General features: G+C 49.6%; 10 protein-coding genes across 10 annotated transcripts; 4 read left to right on the top strand and 6 right to left on the bottom strand.

Moving 5' to 3' along the window:
- Positions 1-449: 449 nt before the first annotated feature.
- Positions 450-1955, bottom strand: BZA70DRAFT_51517 (ubiquitin-conjugating enzyme E2-16 kDa). Its single transcript, XM_064915168.1, has 4 exons — positions 1705-1955; positions 1219-1264; positions 1051-1158; positions 450-894 (listed from the first exon to the last, which is right to left on the bottom strand). The coding sequence occupies exons 1-4, from the start codon at positions 1746-1748 to the stop codon at positions 649-651; spliced, it is 444 nt and encodes a 147-aa protein (XP_064771512.1). The 5' UTR covers positions 1749-1955; the 3' UTR covers positions 450-648.
- Positions 1854-3990, bottom strand: BZA70DRAFT_273823 (proteasome regulatory particle subunit). The gene is made up of 4 exons (XM_064911900.1): positions 3650-3990; positions 3095-3542; positions 2168-3034; positions 1854-2109 (listed from the first exon to the last, which is right to left on the bottom strand). Exons 1-4 carry the CDS (start codon positions 3768-3770, stop codon positions 2046-2048), a joined length of 1500 nt encoding a protein of 499 aa, XP_064771511.1. The 5' UTR covers positions 3771-3990; the 3' UTR covers positions 1854-2045.
- Positions 3991-4081: 91 nt separating this feature from the next.
- BZA70DRAFT_273821 (uncharacterized protein) lies at positions 4082-5005 on the top strand. Its single transcript, XM_064911899.1, has 3 exons — positions 4082-4521; positions 4574-4673; positions 4769-5005. The coding sequence occupies exons 1-3, from the start codon at positions 4178-4180 to the stop codon at positions 4826-4828; spliced, it is 504 nt and encodes a 167-aa protein (XP_064771510.1). The 5' UTR covers positions 4082-4177; the 3' UTR covers positions 4829-5005.
- On the bottom strand, positions 5006-5905 carry BZA70DRAFT_273820 (endoplasmic reticulum-based factor for assembly of V-ATPase-domain-containing protein). The gene is made up of 2 exons (XM_064911898.1): positions 5511-5905; positions 5006-5429 (listed from the first exon to the last, which is right to left on the bottom strand). The coding sequence occupies exons 1-2, from the start codon at positions 5736-5738 to the stop codon at positions 5016-5018; spliced, it is 642 nt and encodes a 213-aa protein (XP_064771509.1). The 5' UTR covers positions 5739-5905; the 3' UTR covers positions 5006-5015.
- Positions 5906-7575, bottom strand: BZA70DRAFT_273818 (WD40 repeat protein). Its single transcript, XM_064911897.1, has 7 exons — positions 7384-7575; positions 7273-7309; positions 6936-7193; positions 6708-6868; positions 6549-6642; positions 6309-6495; positions 5906-6249 (listed from the first exon to the last, which is right to left on the bottom strand). Exons 1-7 carry the CDS (start codon positions 7384-7386, stop codon positions 6060-6062), a joined length of 930 nt encoding a protein of 309 aa, XP_064771508.1. The 5' UTR covers positions 7387-7575; the 3' UTR covers positions 5906-6059.
- A 775-nt stretch (positions 7576-8350) lies between these two features.
- Positions 8351-10293, top strand: BZA70DRAFT_51452 (Carboxylesterase). The gene is made up of 4 exons (XM_064915167.1): positions 8351-8702; positions 8774-8905; positions 8965-9307; positions 9363-10293. Exons 1-4 carry the CDS (start codon positions 8461-8463, stop codon positions 10254-10256), a joined length of 1611 nt encoding a protein of 536 aa, XP_064771507.1. The 5' UTR covers positions 8351-8460; the 3' UTR covers positions 10257-10293.
- A 4-nt stretch (positions 10294-10297) lies between these two features.
- Positions 10298-11280, bottom strand: BZA70DRAFT_273813 (uncharacterized protein). The gene has a single exon (XM_064911896.1). It carries the CDS (start codon positions 11201-11203, stop codon positions 10616-10618), a length of 588 nt encoding a protein of 195 aa, XP_064771506.1. The 5' UTR covers positions 11204-11280; the 3' UTR covers positions 10298-10615.
- Positions 11281-11338: 58 nt separating this feature from the next.
- BZA70DRAFT_254663 (septin) lies at positions 11339-13149 on the top strand. The gene is made up of 5 exons (XM_064910767.1): positions 11339-11668; positions 11746-11874; positions 11934-12367; positions 12422-12518; positions 12580-13149. The coding sequence occupies exons 1-5, from the start codon at positions 11554-11556 to the stop codon at positions 12825-12827; spliced, it is 1023 nt and encodes a 340-aa protein (XP_064771505.1). The 5' UTR covers positions 11339-11553; the 3' UTR covers positions 12828-13149.
- BZA70DRAFT_293723 (Zinc/iron permease) lies at positions 13150-15011 on the top strand. Its single transcript, XM_064914416.1, has 2 exons — positions 13150-14511; positions 14589-15011. The coding sequence occupies exons 1-2, from the start codon at positions 13298-13300 to the stop codon at positions 14599-14601; spliced, it is 1227 nt and encodes a 408-aa protein (XP_064771504.1). The 5' UTR covers positions 13150-13297; the 3' UTR covers positions 14602-15011.
- BZA70DRAFT_245203 (uncharacterized protein) lies at positions 15012-18154 on the bottom strand. Its single transcript, XM_064910619.1, has 3 exons — positions 16244-18154; positions 15880-16180; positions 15012-15826 (listed from the first exon to the last, which is right to left on the bottom strand). Exons 1-3 carry the CDS (start codon positions 18078-18080, stop codon positions 15130-15132), a joined length of 2835 nt encoding a protein of 944 aa, XP_064771503.1. The 5' UTR covers positions 18081-18154; the 3' UTR covers positions 15012-15129.
- Positions 18155-18158: the final 4 nt, after the last annotated feature.

Here is an 18158-nt window from a genome sequence, read left to right as displayed (position 1 = left end):
CAAACAATCCTTCTCGGGCCTGGCAATCCGCAGACCAACGTTCAACAGCAAGGGGATCGGTCGTCTGTCGACGCCGTCGCGTACGGCTTCTTTAGATCGCTACATTTCGAGTCCGAGCGAGAGGAGAAGCAGCTCGGGGCAGGAAAGCAAGTCGATGACAATGAATTCAACTGCCGGTGCCGGAAGCGAACAAAAGGCTACTGCGAGCTTCTCGTTTCAGTCGCATCTCGATCGGTTCAGAGCGCCTTAGATAGCACAGTTGCTTAGATGGGTTTATATTTTTTCTCGCTAGCATACGATTTTGCTGTATCTACTTGCTTGAGGTTTACAATTGCGGTTTACATTTATGATTTGGCAATGATAGCTAGAGGGAAATTAGTTCAAAGAAAGAATACATACGAATATATACGAAAGTAAATGGTGGTAAGATGGAGAAAAACTACAGAAAAGTCCGAAGATAAATACGATAAACAGTGCGGCCTACAACAAAAAACAGTTTAAATGTTTCATTGATCCATTATTGATGATTCAGTACATATAAGGAACTTCTATATAAAGAATCGACTAATGTAGCCTAGGCACGCAGACGCTACCGCGCAGGTGAAGCAAAAAAACAAAACCATTGTGACATGAAATTAAGGCATTATACTAAACAGCGTACTTCCGAGTCCATTCTCTAGCCGTAGCCTCGTACTTGGCTCTGTCGGTTTTGTACACATGCGCGATTTCAGGCACTAGCGGATCGTCGGGGTTGGGGTCGGTCAGCATCGAGCAGATCGATAGCAGGACCTTCGATATGGTGAGCGCTGGCGACCACTGATCCTTTAGGATGTCAAGGCAAATGCTACCATTTCCGTTGATGTTGGGGTGGTAGATGCGGGTTGTGAAGCTCACCTGTATGGATGTTAGTGATTTGATAAATAGATGGGTGTCTAGCGCCAGCGCCCTCGGAATGTAGCCAATTAAACGAAGAACGAGAATCTGAACATTGCGGCAATACAGACGGGGCACTGGTGTTTACGTAGCAAGCAAATCATTTCTGGCACTCACTTTGGGGGGCTTGAAAGGGTAGTCTGTAGGGAAATGGATGGAGAGGAAGAAGACACCGCCACTGTAGGGCGAGTCACTGGGGCCCATGATAGTAGCTTGCCAGTGGAACTAATGGACAGCGTTAGCAATCTATATATATAAAATTGAATAATAAAGTGAGAGACTTACCAGATCCTCACCAATCGGACCGGCAGAGCACGAAGAGGGCGGGTCCCTAGAATCAGAATACGTCAGTACACGTAGTCCTCCACGAGCACGCGAAAGCGATCACCGTCCCAGCCTCCAGTTTGCCATCGAATTCATTTTCACTCAAATCCGTCCAATCGTGCATCGCATCCGATCCACCTCTCCCCTACTGACTTGAGATCGGCACCACCTCGAGGGCTGCGGAGCACGCGCGCAGATTGTGATTACAACAGCAACTGCGGCCCATGAGCCGAGAATAGGCATTTGTGCAGAAACCACAGCAAACTACCGCATCAATGAAGAGCTAGCCCATGCAAGATGCAGCCTGCGCTCGAGGCGGCTTGAATGGTGATGGGCAGTCGAAAGGAGGGTGGCAAGGAATCGGAGCGATACGGCGGAAAGGCACAGGAGGTGGAGGGAGCGTGGGCGCGGGACCGCTGACTGCAGGCAGCAGAAGAAGAGACTTACCGGCCAAGATCTGATAACTCTTTGCTGATGCGCTTTAAAGCCATGGTATATGGTGAATGTATGTGATGTTACGGAAAAGAGACGGTGGATATGATCGCGGGGAGAGAGAAAGCTGCGAATGAGACGAGGAGAGCGCGAGAAGACGACGGCGGTTGACCGGCGCAAAGTGTCACGTGGCTTTGACTCTTTTCTCGCATTCCGCCGATTCCACGGCGTTCCTTCGCCCGCTCCTGGCAGCCGACTCAAGTGCGCTGTGTTTCGACGGTTATGCTGCTACAGTTGGATGTGGAAATAGGAATAATGTTACTATTGCAATAGTGTGAAGTAAATGGGCATCTTCTTTACAAGCCGTCAAAGTCCCCGTCGTCGTCCTCGATGTCGCCCTGCTGGATCTCGGTAGCGAGCCTGGTTCGATATGTTAGCATCCTGTAAACAGTAATATGTAATTAGACACTGCACCTACTCTTTCTCTCTCTCGCGCGCCTCCTCGACGTTCTTGAGCTCGACCCGGTGCTGGTTCATCGGGTAGCGCATAGCCTTGACGCTCTCGTTGTGCAGAGCAATGCAAAACTTAATGCGTTCGTGGAACGCAATGTTCGGCTCCTGCGTGGAGTAGATATCCAGAATCTCCTTGCTCTGCATATACCCTTTCTCGTGGTCGATCGTAGCCTCTATAACGCCGTCGCGGATCGCCTTGGCCACAATGTACTCCGCGCTCTCCTCAGAGTCGAGGTGAAGGCGGATGCAGATATCTCGGAGCGAGATCTTGGCGTACGACAAATTCATCATGCGGATTCCAGTCTTGATCACGTTCTGGCGCAGACGCAGGATCAGCATGTACGTGCCGTCCTTCTTGAACGCATCCCTGTACTTCTCAATCGTCTGGGAAAACTGGGGAACGTCACCGATCCGGACCGCTTGCACGAGATCCATGTAGGGTAGTAGCGCATTCTTGTACATCGGCTCGCGGAACAGCGACCGCTCCGGAATATCACCCATCAACAGCTCGATAATCACCTTGAGCTTCTGCGCAGCCTGCAAAAATCCTGCCGCGTACTTGGTCTGAGGCGCCTTGCGGATCGCACCGATCAAGCTCTCGTTGGCGGCACTGTAGTTGAGCTGGATGGCGTTGATCCGGCCAACATAGTACAGGTATCGGGCCACCACTGACGTAGCCGCGTTCTCGGGGAAATCACCCTTGAGAACGAGCTGGTGCGCCTGCGAAATCGTCTGCGTGTTGAGGTAGTTGCGGAGTAGAAGGGTCATGATCATTGCGCGCGTTTCCGTGTCGTGGCGCAAAGTAGCAGTTCGAAGAACTCCGAGGAGCATTCTAAAGAATAGCGTTAGCCTAAGAATTCGGTCGAGAGAATAGCACAGCAAATATACGTACGGTCGGATCTCGGTGAACATGTTGCTGAGCTCCTTTGCATGAGCATAGTAAAACCACATCTTGGCCGCCAACGCGTCCAACGTTCGTCGGTTGTAGGAACGCAAGGTAACGATCGCTTCGTCGCTAAACGCATTCAGCTTCTCAGCATCTCCCTGATCTAACAGATAGACCTGCGTCAAAAGCAACATGTATATGTCAATTTCTGGAAGCACAGTCGCCGAGGCGTCAACATCCATGGTCGACGAGGTGGCTTCTCGCTCGAGGTACTTGAGCACCAACTGTGCCGACTTGTGATCTGGAGACGAGTACGCAGCGTCGAGAGCACTGACGATGATATCGGGAGTCAAGCGGCGACGAAGTCCACCAAGACCGCGCAGAACACGCATAGAGAATCGAGGCTCAAAGTTGTTGGCAGCCTTCTCGAGAAATCCAAAGTTCTGCTTGATATCTTGAATCACTGTCAGTACCTTCCCGAATCACTAATCCTCAATCATGTCGAGGATCCATCACTACAGCTCGCGATCCCGTCCATAATCCAGCTATACAAATACATACCATTAAGAACTAATCCCGCGATCTCCTCGGGACTCTTCTCCTTCTCGGCCGGCTTGTCAGCAACGTCGATGTCCATCTTCTCCTCCTTGTGTTCTTTATCTTTTGAATCCTCGGCAGCCATTATTTATGTTGATCAATATATAACAGCAATATCAAACAATAAATAAGCGAGATCACCAATTTACTATTGATATGATAAGGCAGGTGGATGAATCAGCCTGGATTCGAATGATTCAACTGATGGACAAGTCCTCAATCTCGCGTGAGCCGTGTGGGTTCGAGCGAGCGTCGACGTAGACTGGATGGGAGTGGAGTTTAGGTTTCAAAGCGCAGATACGTATTTGTCAGCACATTGACGTATTTCTGAGAACGCACGAATAGCGAACTTTATTCTGGAAATGTAAACAAAGAACCTCCCAAGGCAGAGCATAGGTACGCGTCTGTCGAGAACTCCTCACTTCTTCTACTGCTTCACACATTCACCGCCCCTGGGACGACAAGGCCACGGTCACATAACAAAGGATCAATATGACATCTTTGTCTAATATCATATACTCCATCTCGGAGTCTGCGTACTCGCTGTCCTCGCTCGACTTCTCCCGCCCTGAAAACTTCACGACAGCAGTGCTCCAGCGCGGGAACGTGACCTCTCTCATTCGTGACGTCGATGCCGATGAGCGACAGCTACTGATGGTTGACCGGACCGAGAAGCGCGTAATGCTTCGGCATGGGTCTAATGCGGGCGCAGCGGCGGGCGGAAGAGATCAGACAAAGCTTAGCGCGGTTACTCCGCTTCGAAAGCGAATGGAGGAGAATCCAGATTTGGATATAGACGAGATTTGTGCCGAGCTTGGACGTTTGCTAAAGATATAGTGAGTTATTACTTGTTTGTGTGAAGAGTATTTGTACTGACGAATATGCTAGTCCGGCTGCGGTCGAAATCGAGGACCGACTAAACTACTATAAGGAGCGCGCAAATGCGCTGAAGGAGTCGATTGCGCAAAACGAGCAGCTCGTGGAAAATGTATGTCTGTGTTTTTTTGTGCTTTGTGGCAGTAGATGACCATCTGTCTTGGAGACAACTATAGGGCTGCAGAAGCTAACATCATTGCCAAACAGCAAAAGCAGCAGCTGAACGCTCTTCATTCGTCTACAAACTACCCGTACTCTGACTCATGAGGGATCAGCATAACGTATGCATGGGTGTGACGAATAATGTGTATGACTAGTTTCTGGAGGATTGTTGGTGTCTTGCGTATAAGACTTAGAAAACAGATTTCGGTTTACGGATATTGGGATATAATGGTTGATTATGCAATAAATATAGTTACAATCTAAAACATTAATAAATACAAAACCTCCTTCTCTAGTCTTCTTTCTTCTCTGTGAGAGACCTGGGCAGAATCTCTTCATGCTTAATCACCGTCTTGATCTCCTTCTTCATTCTCTCTTCGTTCCGCGCGTCTTCCATGCGCTGCTGATATCCAATATACAGCGTCACCTCAGCGATCAGCACAATAAGTCCCGAGAATATAGACAAGAGCAGCCTTCGTCCTGTTGAGTGGTTCGCGCCTGCCCACATCCAGACTGCGACCGCGACCGACATCACGGAGAAGAGGATGTTGATGATGACTGAGAGTTGGTGCTTGAGTTCCTTTGTGTTGAAGGATTCGTAGAATGGGGTTGCTAATTCGGGGACCGTGGACGCGATCATGCTTTGGTATTCTTGTTCTTGTAGACTGATCCGTAGTCGATTCATCCGGGCTTCGTATTCAGGGTCCTGGGGATAATCATATCGTCAGCGAGACCGAACTTCAAGCTTCACCAAACAGCACCAACGAGGCAAGAGGCCAGCACATACAACTTTCTTTTCTGGTTTCGGTGGCAGATACACTCCCGAACCAGACACAAGTTTCCCGAGAGAGTATTTCTCATCCTGATTGAGCTCAATAGCTATCCTAGCCAGCGAATTATGCGTCACAAACGCAGCCGCGGGATCGATCTTTCTCTTCTCTTCGTCCTCTCCGAGCTTCGCGTTGTAGAGCTCGATGGCCTCTCGTATTAGCGGCGTGACCTCTAGTTTTACCATCGATGTGTGTCGTCACTATGTATCTGCTAACAGAATTGATGTGTGACTGTAGTGAACGGGTGGATTGGAGAGCCGATAAGGATGTCTAATGAGAGTTTGGGTCGCGAGAAGAGAGGGTCTCGGTGAAGTCCCAACACGAACTCTGCTCGATAAGACTCCGACAGACTACAGATTTTGCCATGATACTACTTTTTTTCGAGGAGCGCATTTATCATAGGAATTTCTACGAAGAATATCCATTATTGATCGACTTTGTTTATTTCAGCGTATAAGTCATAAAATACTTTTAGATAGCAAAGATAGCAAACAACGCCAGTACGATCAACCGCCAGTAGCTTCTCTGTACCATCTCAGCGCTTTATCTGCACCGACACTGACAAAGCCCTGTGATCGTCCTGTTCCGCCGGTTTTGGTCCATTTGACGTTCCATACGGCGGCGACGGCATCGGTTAGTGTGGCCACGCATTCTTTTTGATCGATAGACCATACTTTGAGAGATTTATCGAATGAGCTGATTAAGAAGTTAGTCTCAACATAAGAATTATCTCAAGTCAGGAACAGTAATCTCACCCTGTAAGAAGATACTCTCCCTCAAAGTTCCAGTCTAGTGACATGATCCACCTGGTATGTCCCGGCAAAAGCATCACCATCTCACTCGACTTTACGCTGTAGACCGTGACAACATTTGAGTCACCGCCTGCTGCTAGAAGTTTTGATAACGGCGAGAATGCTACTGTTCGCACAGCGCTCGTGTGGCCTTGGAGTTGTGAGTCTTGTGAAGTATTCGCGTTATATCAGAAAGGAGCTTACCAAGTAGAGAGTATGACAGCCGTGATGTTTCGGTGTCGAATATGTACAGACCGCCATTCTCGTGCCCTGTAGCAATATATCTTCCATCATTTGACTAAGAAAGACCGCAAGTCAGTACAGGAACATAGGTAGCAATTTTGGAAGGACTACAAAACTCACATAGTCAATACAAAGACCTGGTGTGCCCTTTGTTTCCAGATTACCGCACACTTCGGGGTCATCACCTCGGACGTCCCATACGGTGAGATTTCCATCTATAGCGGTGGCGGCGAGATATATGCCGTCTGGGGAAAAAGCCACGGCCCAGAAAGTTTTCGCGGCTAGAAGCACAAAAGAGTCAGGATGAGCTCATGTGCAAAGTATGAACAATGGAAGGCAGTAACTTACTATCAGAGATAATGGATTTCTCTTTACCCTCGCTCAGAGTCCAAAGTGATATTGAGCCATCGAAACCGACAGCAGAGATCAGATCAGCGTCTTTGCTCACCGACAGGTGATGTATACCGGTGCGATGAGGGGTGTGGATCTGGCGAGCAAGCTGATGGTCTGGACTAAGAGCATCGTAAATGCGGATGATTGAGTCGCCGGTGACTGTGACCACATATTCGGGGGTGGTAGCGACCGCGAAGATGTCAGTGGGATGGTCTAAGGGAACGGGTATCGTTAGTAATTCTGGAGGTGAGAAGCGAGTGAGCCGACGGACAGCCTCTTCATGAGTACATACCGCCGGTCGTCTGGCCCGTTGAAAAGTACTGTTTGCTCTAGGAAAAAGTGAAGCAGGTCATTAGCAGAGTAATCACATAGTTGAGGCTCGCGAGGGATGTTGAATAAGTACCATTGCTGCCTGCACGATACGAGCACTGCAGGTAGGGCCAGATATAAGACGGATCTAGCGCGACGGAAGGAAGCAAACAATGCCGGCGAGACCAGATGTTCTAAACCAAAGGAAGAAACCCAAAGCCAAGGCAGAACCAGGAAAAATAAAGAAGAAGCGGAAAACGGAATAGTTTGCAAGTTTGGAAGGCCGATTTTGGCTGATTTTCCGTCGAACCGCATTCCTCGCTCCAAGTCTGACTCTGCGGCTCATCCGCGCCGCGCTCCATTCACCGCTCGTTTAGGCAACTCGACATCGTCCTCCACCGTGCGCTTATCATCCTATCTGCACGCGCTCAGTGGCCGGCCAGGCCTTGGTCCGTCTTCCGAATCGTCTCTTAAGGTCTGCTGCTGCTGTTGTTTGCCGGACTGTTTCTGTTCGTCGACGGGTGCGTACGTACGCCGCGATCCATTCTTCTCCCGAACGCGCGCGCTCCATATCAAGACCGCGATCGACATGTCATGATAGCGGCTGTATTTTATTTTCTGTCCATAAAACGGCTCGTATAACTCTATTCAGCTCATCCGTTTTGATCATACGCTGCCATGTGGCTGCCACATACAATCCCTTGCTGATATCAGCTTCTGTCTGGAACAGAGCAAACCTTCAGGGTCTGGCGAACACCCCTCCCGGTTCCGCTCTGCTCAGCCTGTTCTAGTGCTGTCTGACTCTCTGTAGTTTTGACCTGGCTCTGCTGCTTTTTACCCTGTGACTGGTCCTTATATCTACCTTGCTCAGGTTGGTTGGTTTGGCCACCTGACATCGTTGACTGCATGGCTTCGAGCTGTCCGGGTACCCTGTCTCGGCAGGTTACCATGCTTGCCACTAGTCTCTCTTAAACGTCCGGTATCGACCGTCTCTCCATACTTTGCATTATTTATCTGGGGCTGAGTCCTGTTCTGAGCACATATCTCAAACTGCCCTATTTGCGCGATCGTACCTCGTCAACACCCTCCGTCGTCTGTGTATATATAACCAGGCATCCCTCTCCCCAAACCGTACCAGTCAACGAGCCTCGTCCGCAGTCATCCTACCGCAATGTCTATCAAATGCGTCATTTTGAGCCTCTACTTCCTAGTCTTTGGGTTTACTACCAACACGCTAGCGTCCTTTAAATGCTCTTGCGACTCGACTTGTCAAGCTACCACGACAACCGGCAAGTATACCGGCACCCTAGACTCTGACGGTGTTCACTTCCTCAGCATCAGGTATGCCGAGCCTCCTACCGGCAAGCTGAGATTTAGCGACCCTACAGTTTTTGTCCCGAGCAAGAGTAAAAAGTGAGTCTTCTACTACCGCCAACGGTTACGTTCACTTGTTTAGATCACGACTAACGATCGCTGATCTCCAGATACGATGGAACCGCGCTACCGCCTTACTGCCCTCAAGGCGTCTACGACAACGAGTCCGAAGACTGTCTTTTTCTGAACGTTTTCAGACCCACCCCGGTTGTTGGCGAGTCCGCGCTCCATGTCTTTGTCTGGTACGCGTCCTACTTACTTCATGCTTATGACATGACTCTCGCTTACTCTTAAATCCCAGGGTCCACGGCGGATCGTTTGCGTACGGTGGCTCCGCTGATCCGGTGATTTACGGAGCCGAGCTTGCGAAAGCAAAGAACATGATTGTTGTCACGCTGAACTATCGTCTTGGAGTTCTCGGTCTCTTCGACGACGGCAACAACACAAACTATGCCATCAAGGATGTGATCTTGGCGCTGAAATGGGTCAAAAATAACATTGCTTTGTTTCATGGCAACCCATCAACTATTACCGTTGGCGGCCAAAGTTCTGGCGCAACTCTCATCAGAGCTCTTCTGTCAACCAGCGAGGCCTCAGGTCTGTTCACGAAAGCAATTATGATGTCTGATCCCGCGGATTATGGAGTAAGTTTGTTCTCAGATTTACGCGAATTAGAACTTGTGCTAACGATCGCGACAGTTCAACACCCGTACGACATCTTATGATATAATCACCGCATTCCTGTACAACCAAACCGGATGCTCTGACATTAGCTGCATGCGTGCTCTGGAGATTGATAATATCCTGACTGCGCAAAACACTCTGTTTGCTGATGCTCTCGCAATCGGTAATGGTGTTAGTATGTCGCAGCCTATGGTTCCAGTGATCGACAAGGACCTGATTTATGAAGATTTCTCTCTTTACGTGGCCGACGGGAAACTTCCTGTCCAAGTACCGCTTCTGATGGGAGTTGTGAAAGACGAGGCGAATCCCACGATCGAAAGCATTCTAAGCAGCGCGATTCCTTCGGCTTACTATGCGGCCGTCCTGGACGAGTTTCTCGGGGATAGCCGTACAGTTACCGTTGTAAGCTCGGGATTGTTCCCTGTTGACGAGAGCAGCGACGACGGGACAAGACTTGAGCTTGCGCACGTTGCAACACTGTTCTACTGGACCTGCCCCGTACAGGCCGGTGCGGTTTCGCTTGCGGAGACCTACTCGAAAGACATTTATTTGTACGAGATGGGGGTTGGAATAACATACCCAAGCGACGACGGTCTCTCGCTGTGTAGCGGCAGCTATGTATGCCACGAGGCAGATCTGTACCCGTTATTTGGCACATTCAACTCATCGGCCGTAACCTCTGCGCAAAAGGCACTGAGTGCGGAAGTCCAGGAGCGTTGGTCCAAATTCATCAAGACCGGAAATCCTAACGGGTCAAAGTACAAGCAGTGGAACCCTGTCGAGGGTGCAAACTCGGCTAATGCCCTTCTGCTTGGATCCGAGACTTTTAACAGCAGTCTTTACCAGGCTCAGTGTGCTATTATGGGCAGCTCGGTACCGTTTGATTACCAGTTGTACTCGCAGAGCTAGACCCTCAGAAAGACTGTTTGACCTCTGCGTGTAATTTTTGTACTTTTAATTTATTCTGTCTTGTTTATCTTATCTGTCATTATACCTTAGGAGTGTTTGGCACATTGTGCTTTGTTTTAATAGTCAGTTAATCTTCTTCGAGTTCACGTAGTTCGGGCATAGTCCGGAAAGCTCAGATTATACTAATTGTATATACCAAAAGAGTAACTGATTATCATGTATTCCACACTCATTCAACAGCCCACAAACAAGAACATGTAGTAGGCTCCTAAAGAAAACAACGTCCACATATATACAATTTGAGAAGGCCCCAGGAGTCTATGGCTGTAAACTCAACTATCTTATATACCATATTCTCCTCAGAACTTTGGTAGCTTTCGGTCCGCTTTGAAGTCCTGGTAATCCATCGTTGGCGGCCTCTTCAGGCTGTTTTCTTCTCTCGAGAGTGCTTCGAGGTACGGCTTCCTGTTGGGAATCTTGGTGTGCTTCTTGTTGAGCATTTCGATGAAATCGGGATCGATAGACTCCGGTGTCGGCGGCTTCTCCTCCGGCGTGCCCTTTGTCGTCTTACCGCTCTCAGCCCGCCAGACTTCGCGAATGTCGTCGTGGCACGGAGTGCAGACCGTGTGCATACGCTTAACCCGTCCACAACCAGGGCACGCAGTCAAGCTCTCGACCGGCTTGACTTTCTTGTCGCCGGGAATCAAACGGCGCATGCGGCGCTTACGGAGCGACGTCTTACTCTTGGGCACCGCAAACACAATTCCTCCAAACGGACTGCCGAAGCCAAAGTCGGACGGCGACGGTAGTGTCGGCAGCGGGATACGGATCGTGATAGGAGGAGTGAGAGGTGCGGATAGCGAGGGAAGTGGCAGCGCAAGACGGGGCATGATTGCGGCCGAGAGACGGTATGCCCACGAAGGAGCAAAGATGTGCCTGCTAGCCATTGCTGTGATGTGTCTGTTTCCTCGACAATTGGCTGGTCAAAGAGAAGAGAGGCTGCTGCAAGAAAGCAATAACTTCGAGGCTCCACGGAACGAAAATTACAAAAATTTCGATGAGAAACCGAAATAACACGAGCACCTCAAATGCTGACATTTTGCATAAACGCGAGATTGCCGAGTGCACAGAGTTTGAGTTGGGCGAAACGCGTCGCAGCAAAGGGGGCGCCTCAGCTTGTTTTCGACACCACCGCGCGCAGCCCGTTTCCCAATCTCGTAACTGCTCTACCTACCTACATCCACACCAGGCTTTTGTTTGCTCTTCTGATACTCAAGAATAACACATAGCGTACATCATGGCTTCCGCAGAAACAGTTCAGCCTAAGAACTATGTCGGTTTTGACTCGATCACGTCTCAGATCGAGAAGAAGCTGCTGAAAAGAGGCTTCCAGTTCAATGTCATGTGTGTCGGTGGGTTATCCTTTGCTTGATGTTTTAAGTCTTTTGATCATGAGTAGGAGAGCTAATGATGATTGAACTTGCTATAGGTCCTACTGGAAGCGGAAAGTCGACTTTGATAAATACCCTCTTCTCGTCGCACCTGATAGACTCAAAGGGACGAACCTCCCCTGCTGAGCCCATTCACCAGACCACCGAGATTCAGACAGTCTCTCATAGTAAGAAGAAGTGTCTGCCTATCAACCTTTGTCAGACAGTGACTAACCCTCCCACGCAGTGATTGAGGAGAACGGTGTTCGTCTACAGCTCAACATCGTCGATACCCCCGGATACGGCGATAAAGTCAACAATGAGCGCTGCTGGGATCCCATCGTCAAGTACCTCAAAGATCAGCACTCGGCTTATCTGCGCAAGGAGCTCACTGCCCAGCGCGAGCGTTACATTCCCGACACCCGTATCCACTGCTGTCTTTTCTTCATCCAGCCTACCGGCCACTCACTCAAGCCCATCGATATCGTTGTCCTCAAGAAGCTCATGGACCTGACCAATGTCATTCCCGTGATTGCCAAGTCTGACGCGCTCACTCCCGACGAGCTTTCCGCGTTCAAGGAGCGCATTCGTGAAGAGTTCCAGGCTAACCACCTGAGAATGTATCCGTACGACAGCGAGCTTCTGGACGAGGATGAGCGTGCGATGAATGCCCACATCAGAGTACGTATTGACACTATTTTTGACTACTAAGTACAGTTGCTTATTATTGTATAGAGCATGGTGCCTTTTGCAGTCGTAGGCTCCGAGACCGACATTGTTATCAACGGAAAGTCTGTTCGTGGCCGCAAGAACCGCTGGGGAGTCATCAATGGTGCGTCTGTTTAGAGCTAACTATTTCATTTCGACTATGTACTAACGCTGAGCTGTAACAGTTGAGGATGAGAGCCATTGCGAGTTTATTTCTCTGCGCAACTTCCTGACGCGTACCCACCTGCAGGACCTGATCGAGTCCACATCACTGATCCACTACGAGACCTTCCGCGCCAAGCAGCTGCTGTCATTGAAGGAGAGCAACACGCAGCAGCAACAGGCTGACCGCAACCGCCCGCTGAGTCCCGCGGGATCGGCAGGAAACCCGGGAATATACCCGCGCGGATTGTCTGCTGGTAGCGGACACTGAACGGGCTTTACACAATAACGGCAGTGAGCGAGTGCCATGAAGATCATGCTGGTATTATTATTATTAGTAGTTTCGTGAGTCTGTACACGAATAAACACGGCGATATAAAAAGGAGTTGGAATTCTTTACAAGTACTTTTTTGCTCTTTTGTTATTGTTCTTATATTGTTTTTATTATTGTTATATCTCTCTCGGCTTGTAAAGCCCGTGCTCTGTCTTGTTTTCCAATCAATCGTCCTTAGGTAGTTTATAAACTGTTAATCGGATTCTCCTCTGTCAGATCGCCACATGATGTGCGGCGGCCGCAAATCCCAGACTGGCAGGGAAAGGGTTCAAGTAACCAAGGCCCTTGGCTTCTTCCAAACCTACAAGTCTTTGGAGCCCTCCGCAGCAAGCCAGCGATTTAATAGCAAACGTTGATGATCAGCAGCCTGTCAGCCAGTGGGTACAGATACATTGGATAAGCACTCGATGTTTCACACAAGCTCCTGCGAGCAGGAGCCGGTCGAGGAGTACGTCCTCAGTCGGCGAATCATCTCTGTGTTCGCCGTCCTCCTGGTCTCTGCCGTCGCTGTGTTTTTCCCGTTCATGCTCCAGCACTACATCCGCGCGGGGGACAAGTCCAAGGAAGCAACGAAGCAGCTGCTGATTGTGCTGAAGCAGTTTGGCGCGGGTGTTATTGTAGCGACGGCGTTTGTGCATCTGCTGCCGGATGCGTTTGCAGCCTTTCAGAATCCGTGTATCGGCGAAATCAAGTTCGATGCGTGGCCGGGCTTTCTGGCGATGATTGGAGTGATGCTCACGTTTATGATTGAGAATGCGGGACATAGGATCGTGTCTGAGCAGATCAGGCGGACAAAGCTGCGGTTGACCAAGAGATCAGGCGATGCGACCGACGGCGACTCTGATCACGCTCCACTGCTGCCGACCCAATCGACCGAAGACCTGGAGAATCACGAGCTGAGCGCGGAGCTGATTGTCAACCAGAGATTGACTGGTAGTGGAGGCGAAGAAGGCCAGACTCATTCGCACTCGCATCACTTGCACGGCCATTCCCATGGACATGGGCTGCCAGTACAAGACGGAACACATGTACATATCCACGGACATACGTTTTACGAGATTGCTAGCGACGAGAGTGACGACGAACTTGGAGAAGACGGCACGCTGCAGCAAGGGGCAGTGTCGAAAGAGCTCAATGCCGCTATCGAGAGACTCAGTCTTTATGTTCTCGAAGCGGGCGTCATTTTCCACTCCGTACTGATTGGTATCACACTATCCGTGACCAACGAATCTGCTTGGGTGTCGCTCTTCACGGTCGTCATGTTCCACCAGTTCTTTGAGGGAATGGCTCTAGGCACGAGAATCATGTCTGTTAGATCGCTAGCCATGCAAAAGAAGCAACGGCTCTGCGCATGGTTCTGTCTCATAACCCCGATCGGTATGACCGTCGGCATCATAATCCGCATGCGATCATCTGGCTCATCGGCCACCACCAGTCCGACCGCCCTGTGGGCGACCGGCACGCTGAACAGTCTGTCGGCTGGCATTCTGCTGTGGGTCAGTTTGGTGGAACTTTTGGCGGAGGAATGGATCCATGGCGAGTTGCACGAAGCGTCTCTGCCATTAAGTATATCGGCATTCTTAGCAGCGATCTTTGGCGCTGGATTGATGACAGTACTAGGGTGAGTTCACAATGTCACTATCTTCGTACTTACAATAGGTAATGGGAGTCGAATACTAACGTATCATGTTTGTTTAGTGTATGGTTATGATACCAGTTCTACTCATTTATTTTTTTCTTTTTTTCCGATATGTTGTTTCTTAGTTTGTCTTCTTTAACGGCGAGCGGTTTGCAAGGATGTTTCCCATTTGAGGTAAAATAGTCATGTAGTTTTATCAGCTGTGTTTCTTTTTTTTTCTTTACATTTTGTTTCCGTGTTGTGTTCTGGATTGTTCATTTAGAGTGTATCCCAACTTCTTTGGTTTGCAGAAATGCTCTATCATTATCTCTAGTCTCTTTACCTATCAGTTTTCAATAGGTTTGAGGTTGGGCAGAGTTGTGTTACATTTTGTAGGTTATGTTTTGTTTTTATAGATCACCGCTTGCTACGTGCTGTTGATGTAATGCCAAAGCATTGAAGTCTACTTTATACAAAATGAAGATTTGGTGGAGTGGTTATTTACTTCTCTTATCCTATGTTGTCTCAACTGGCTACTTTCATAATATAAATTGTACACCTTTTTTGGAATCAAACCAACAAATCACAAGTTACCCAGAATCACATAATTTAGGACAATACTCAGTCCTCGTCATCAACATACTCCACACTCTTCACAACTCTGACCAATCCATTTGCTCTTTTCTGAAACGTCGCCCATCCCGGCATATACCGGTAAAACTCATCGATCGCAGGTATCCGTCCCACGAGCGTGCGGTTCGCATCCAACCCAAGCTCTTCGCCAATCGTCATGCCTTCTGGCGCCCATTCGTCAAAGTACGCGGCTACAGAGATCATACCGACTATGTCTTCTGTCAGTGGCTTTTCGGTCGTGGACGAGAGCCTTAGGTGGAACGGGACAGTCCCGTCGCAGTCGCCAGACTCGAAATTACATCGCGTCCAGAACTCGACTTGGCTGGCGTTCGTGGTGATCACCGGTAGATCGCCTGCGGATGAACCGAATCCACCCGGTATTCCGGGAGTCGAAAGGAACTCGATCGAGATCTCGGCCGGCGGCGAAAACGGAGAACTCAGCAACTCGTACACGCGATCGGGGATTCTCAGCGCGCCACCACGGGAGTTGACGAGAGATAGGGTGAGGAAAAATGCAGACTCGGCTACGGATGTATGGTCGATTGTTGCGGAGATCGTGAGCCATTGGGACGGGTCCAAGGGGTTGATGTATGGCGAGGGCGAGAGACCTGTGTAGGAGCATTGGCTTAGAGTGCCTTCTCTTCCCACCGGAGCGCACTTTATATCGGACGGTCTCACAGAGGGACTACAAAATATTAGCTAGCAGTTCAATAAAGTAAGGAGCAGAGAAAAGCATACATATGAGAGATGATGCGGGGAACGTATTGTGAAAGTCCAACAACGTTAACTCTCCCACCATCAGACCAATGTCCCGAGTTTTCAACCGTATAGTCAATCTCCTGCTCCACAAAAACTTTCAGAGGTGAGATTTCGTTGAATGGGAACGATCTCAGACACGCGGCGAGAAGAACGAGACCGACGATGAAGGCCAGGCTGCATATAGGGACCGAGATGAGACCGCGCAAGCGAGCGAAGCGGGATATAAATGGTGTCAAGGAAGTCACAGACACTATCGTGAGAAAAGAGAATAAGGCATAGGCTAAATCAAAATGTTAGCAAGACTTTCTGGTGGCAGAAGCATGAGCTAGAGCTGATTCCTTACGCATCACTATAGGAGAGCCTTCTGCAATTCCGTATCTCGACATGTTGACGAAAGAGAAGGCCATAGAAATAAAGAAACCGCTTGGAAGAAACGCCAAGAAAAAAAACTCCAAAAACTCCAAAAGAGCCTGATACCCATCATCAAGCACTAATGGCTCGTATGAACGATTGTCGTTATCGGGGGTGACCAGTAAGGCGTCTCCCTCATCTTCTGCATCCTCGTTTGGAAGCGTATTTCCTGGAAGTAGATCCTCGTTCGGTGACCTGTCTGTACCGTGAGCCGTGTCTTTTCGCTCGGCTAGACTCTTTGCAAGACGGTTTGCCCGGGCGATGTATGGGAAGAAAGAGACGACAGTGGCCGAGAGTGTGCCGAGGTACTGAAACGTAAACATATACCCTCCGCCTAATTGCAGCGTATAATGTGAATAGATTGAGAAGACAGATAGAAGCCAGTGAACCATCAGAAGCTCGAGGATGCTGGGTAGCTGCGAGGTCGTAGGGTGAGCTGCTTGGGCTATGAATAGTGTAACAAACGACGTAATCAGAGAGAAGTAACCGATCGCAATAATTGGCAGGTCAGAAGAGTAGATGATGGCAGGATTGTGGCCGGTAAACATCTTCACGACGGTTATATTGACCACAACAAGGAAGAAGAATGTCACTGGCATTCGAACCCAGCCATACGCGGTGACTCTTACGACCGGATGCTTGAACATGACATAGTACACTATATAGCCAATCAAAGTCGGACCCAGAATAGCAAAGAATAGCGAGAATCTCGCAAACCCGGTCATAGAGAAAGCCAGCGGTTTGTGTCCGTAGATGTCGAAAAATACGCCCAGTTCATCGGCATTGTCTTCAGCTGCCACATAACGCTCTCCGGCCAGGAAATTCGTAAGTCGAAGCGCGTTGTCAATCATGAATTTCACGGAGCTCTTATCGGTGCTCTTCAGATTGTCCAGCGCGGTATGATAGCGGGATCGCGGCTTGTAAAAAGCCATGTCAAGGCCATGAAGACCTGCCTCGGAGTATGGCTCAAAGTCTGTTTCGCTGTGAACCACACCGGTCTTAAAAATGTCCTGCATGATCACACTTCCGAAAGCAGGACCTGAGCCTGAAAATGCTTTCAAGGCTTCGTAGCTTGAGCTGCGGAACAGAGCGGTACGACCACCCGCGCCAGCACCTTCGAGATTGATGAATGAACTGACGTATTTTGAGACGGGATGCTTGATGAACTGGTGAGCACCAAAGAGATTTATCTCCTCGCCGGTATTGAAGTTCAGTACCACGTTGTGAAATGGGCGGTGTCCAGAGAAATACTCGAGTAGCTGCAGCAATGTGACGACGCCGATGCCATCGTCGGTCGTGCCGTAGGCAGTCGCTACCGAGTCGTAATGTGCAGAGACCAAGACTCCAGGAGTCCCAGAGGTACCGTGGATAACGACATATACGTTTTCTCCTTCCCAGTAGCCGACGTTGCTGTCGTATGTGATAACAAAGCCAGACTCGTCCGAGATGACGTCGATGTGCTCCGAGTTTGCAGACTTGGTCGACACCGTCTGTATCCGGTCGAGCAGATACTGGCGAGTCAATTCGTGCTGGCGAGAGTTGAAGGAGTGAGGCCGAGTCGAGATCTGCGCCAGATCTTTCCATGCAGCATTGACTAGAGCGCTGGAATGTGATTCAGAAGCAGGCAAGGCGGGTCCGTTCTCGACCTGATAGAGCCATGCCACGAGGAGGCCGTAGAGACAAATGGCGGAGACCGATACGATTGAGACCGCGGTGATGCTGGCCATGTAGTGCTCGAAAGCGAGTAGGGCCGATCGATGGAAGCGCATTGTGGAGGAGGTTGGTGAACAGCAGCAGATCGCGGACGACGGGCTGGTGAACTATTATTTGTCGTCATCGTCCGGTGT

Source organism: Myxozyma melibiosi (genome assembly GCF_037950935.1).
Source record: "Myxozyma melibiosi strain Phaff 52-87 chromosome Unknown BZA70scaffold_1, whole genome shotgun sequence".
Taxonomy (NCBI): domain Eukaryota; kingdom Fungi; phylum Ascomycota; class Lipomycetes; order Lipomycetales; family Lipomycetaceae; genus Myxozyma; species Myxozyma melibiosi.
This window is presented reverse-complemented; position numbering and strand designations above follow the sequence as displayed.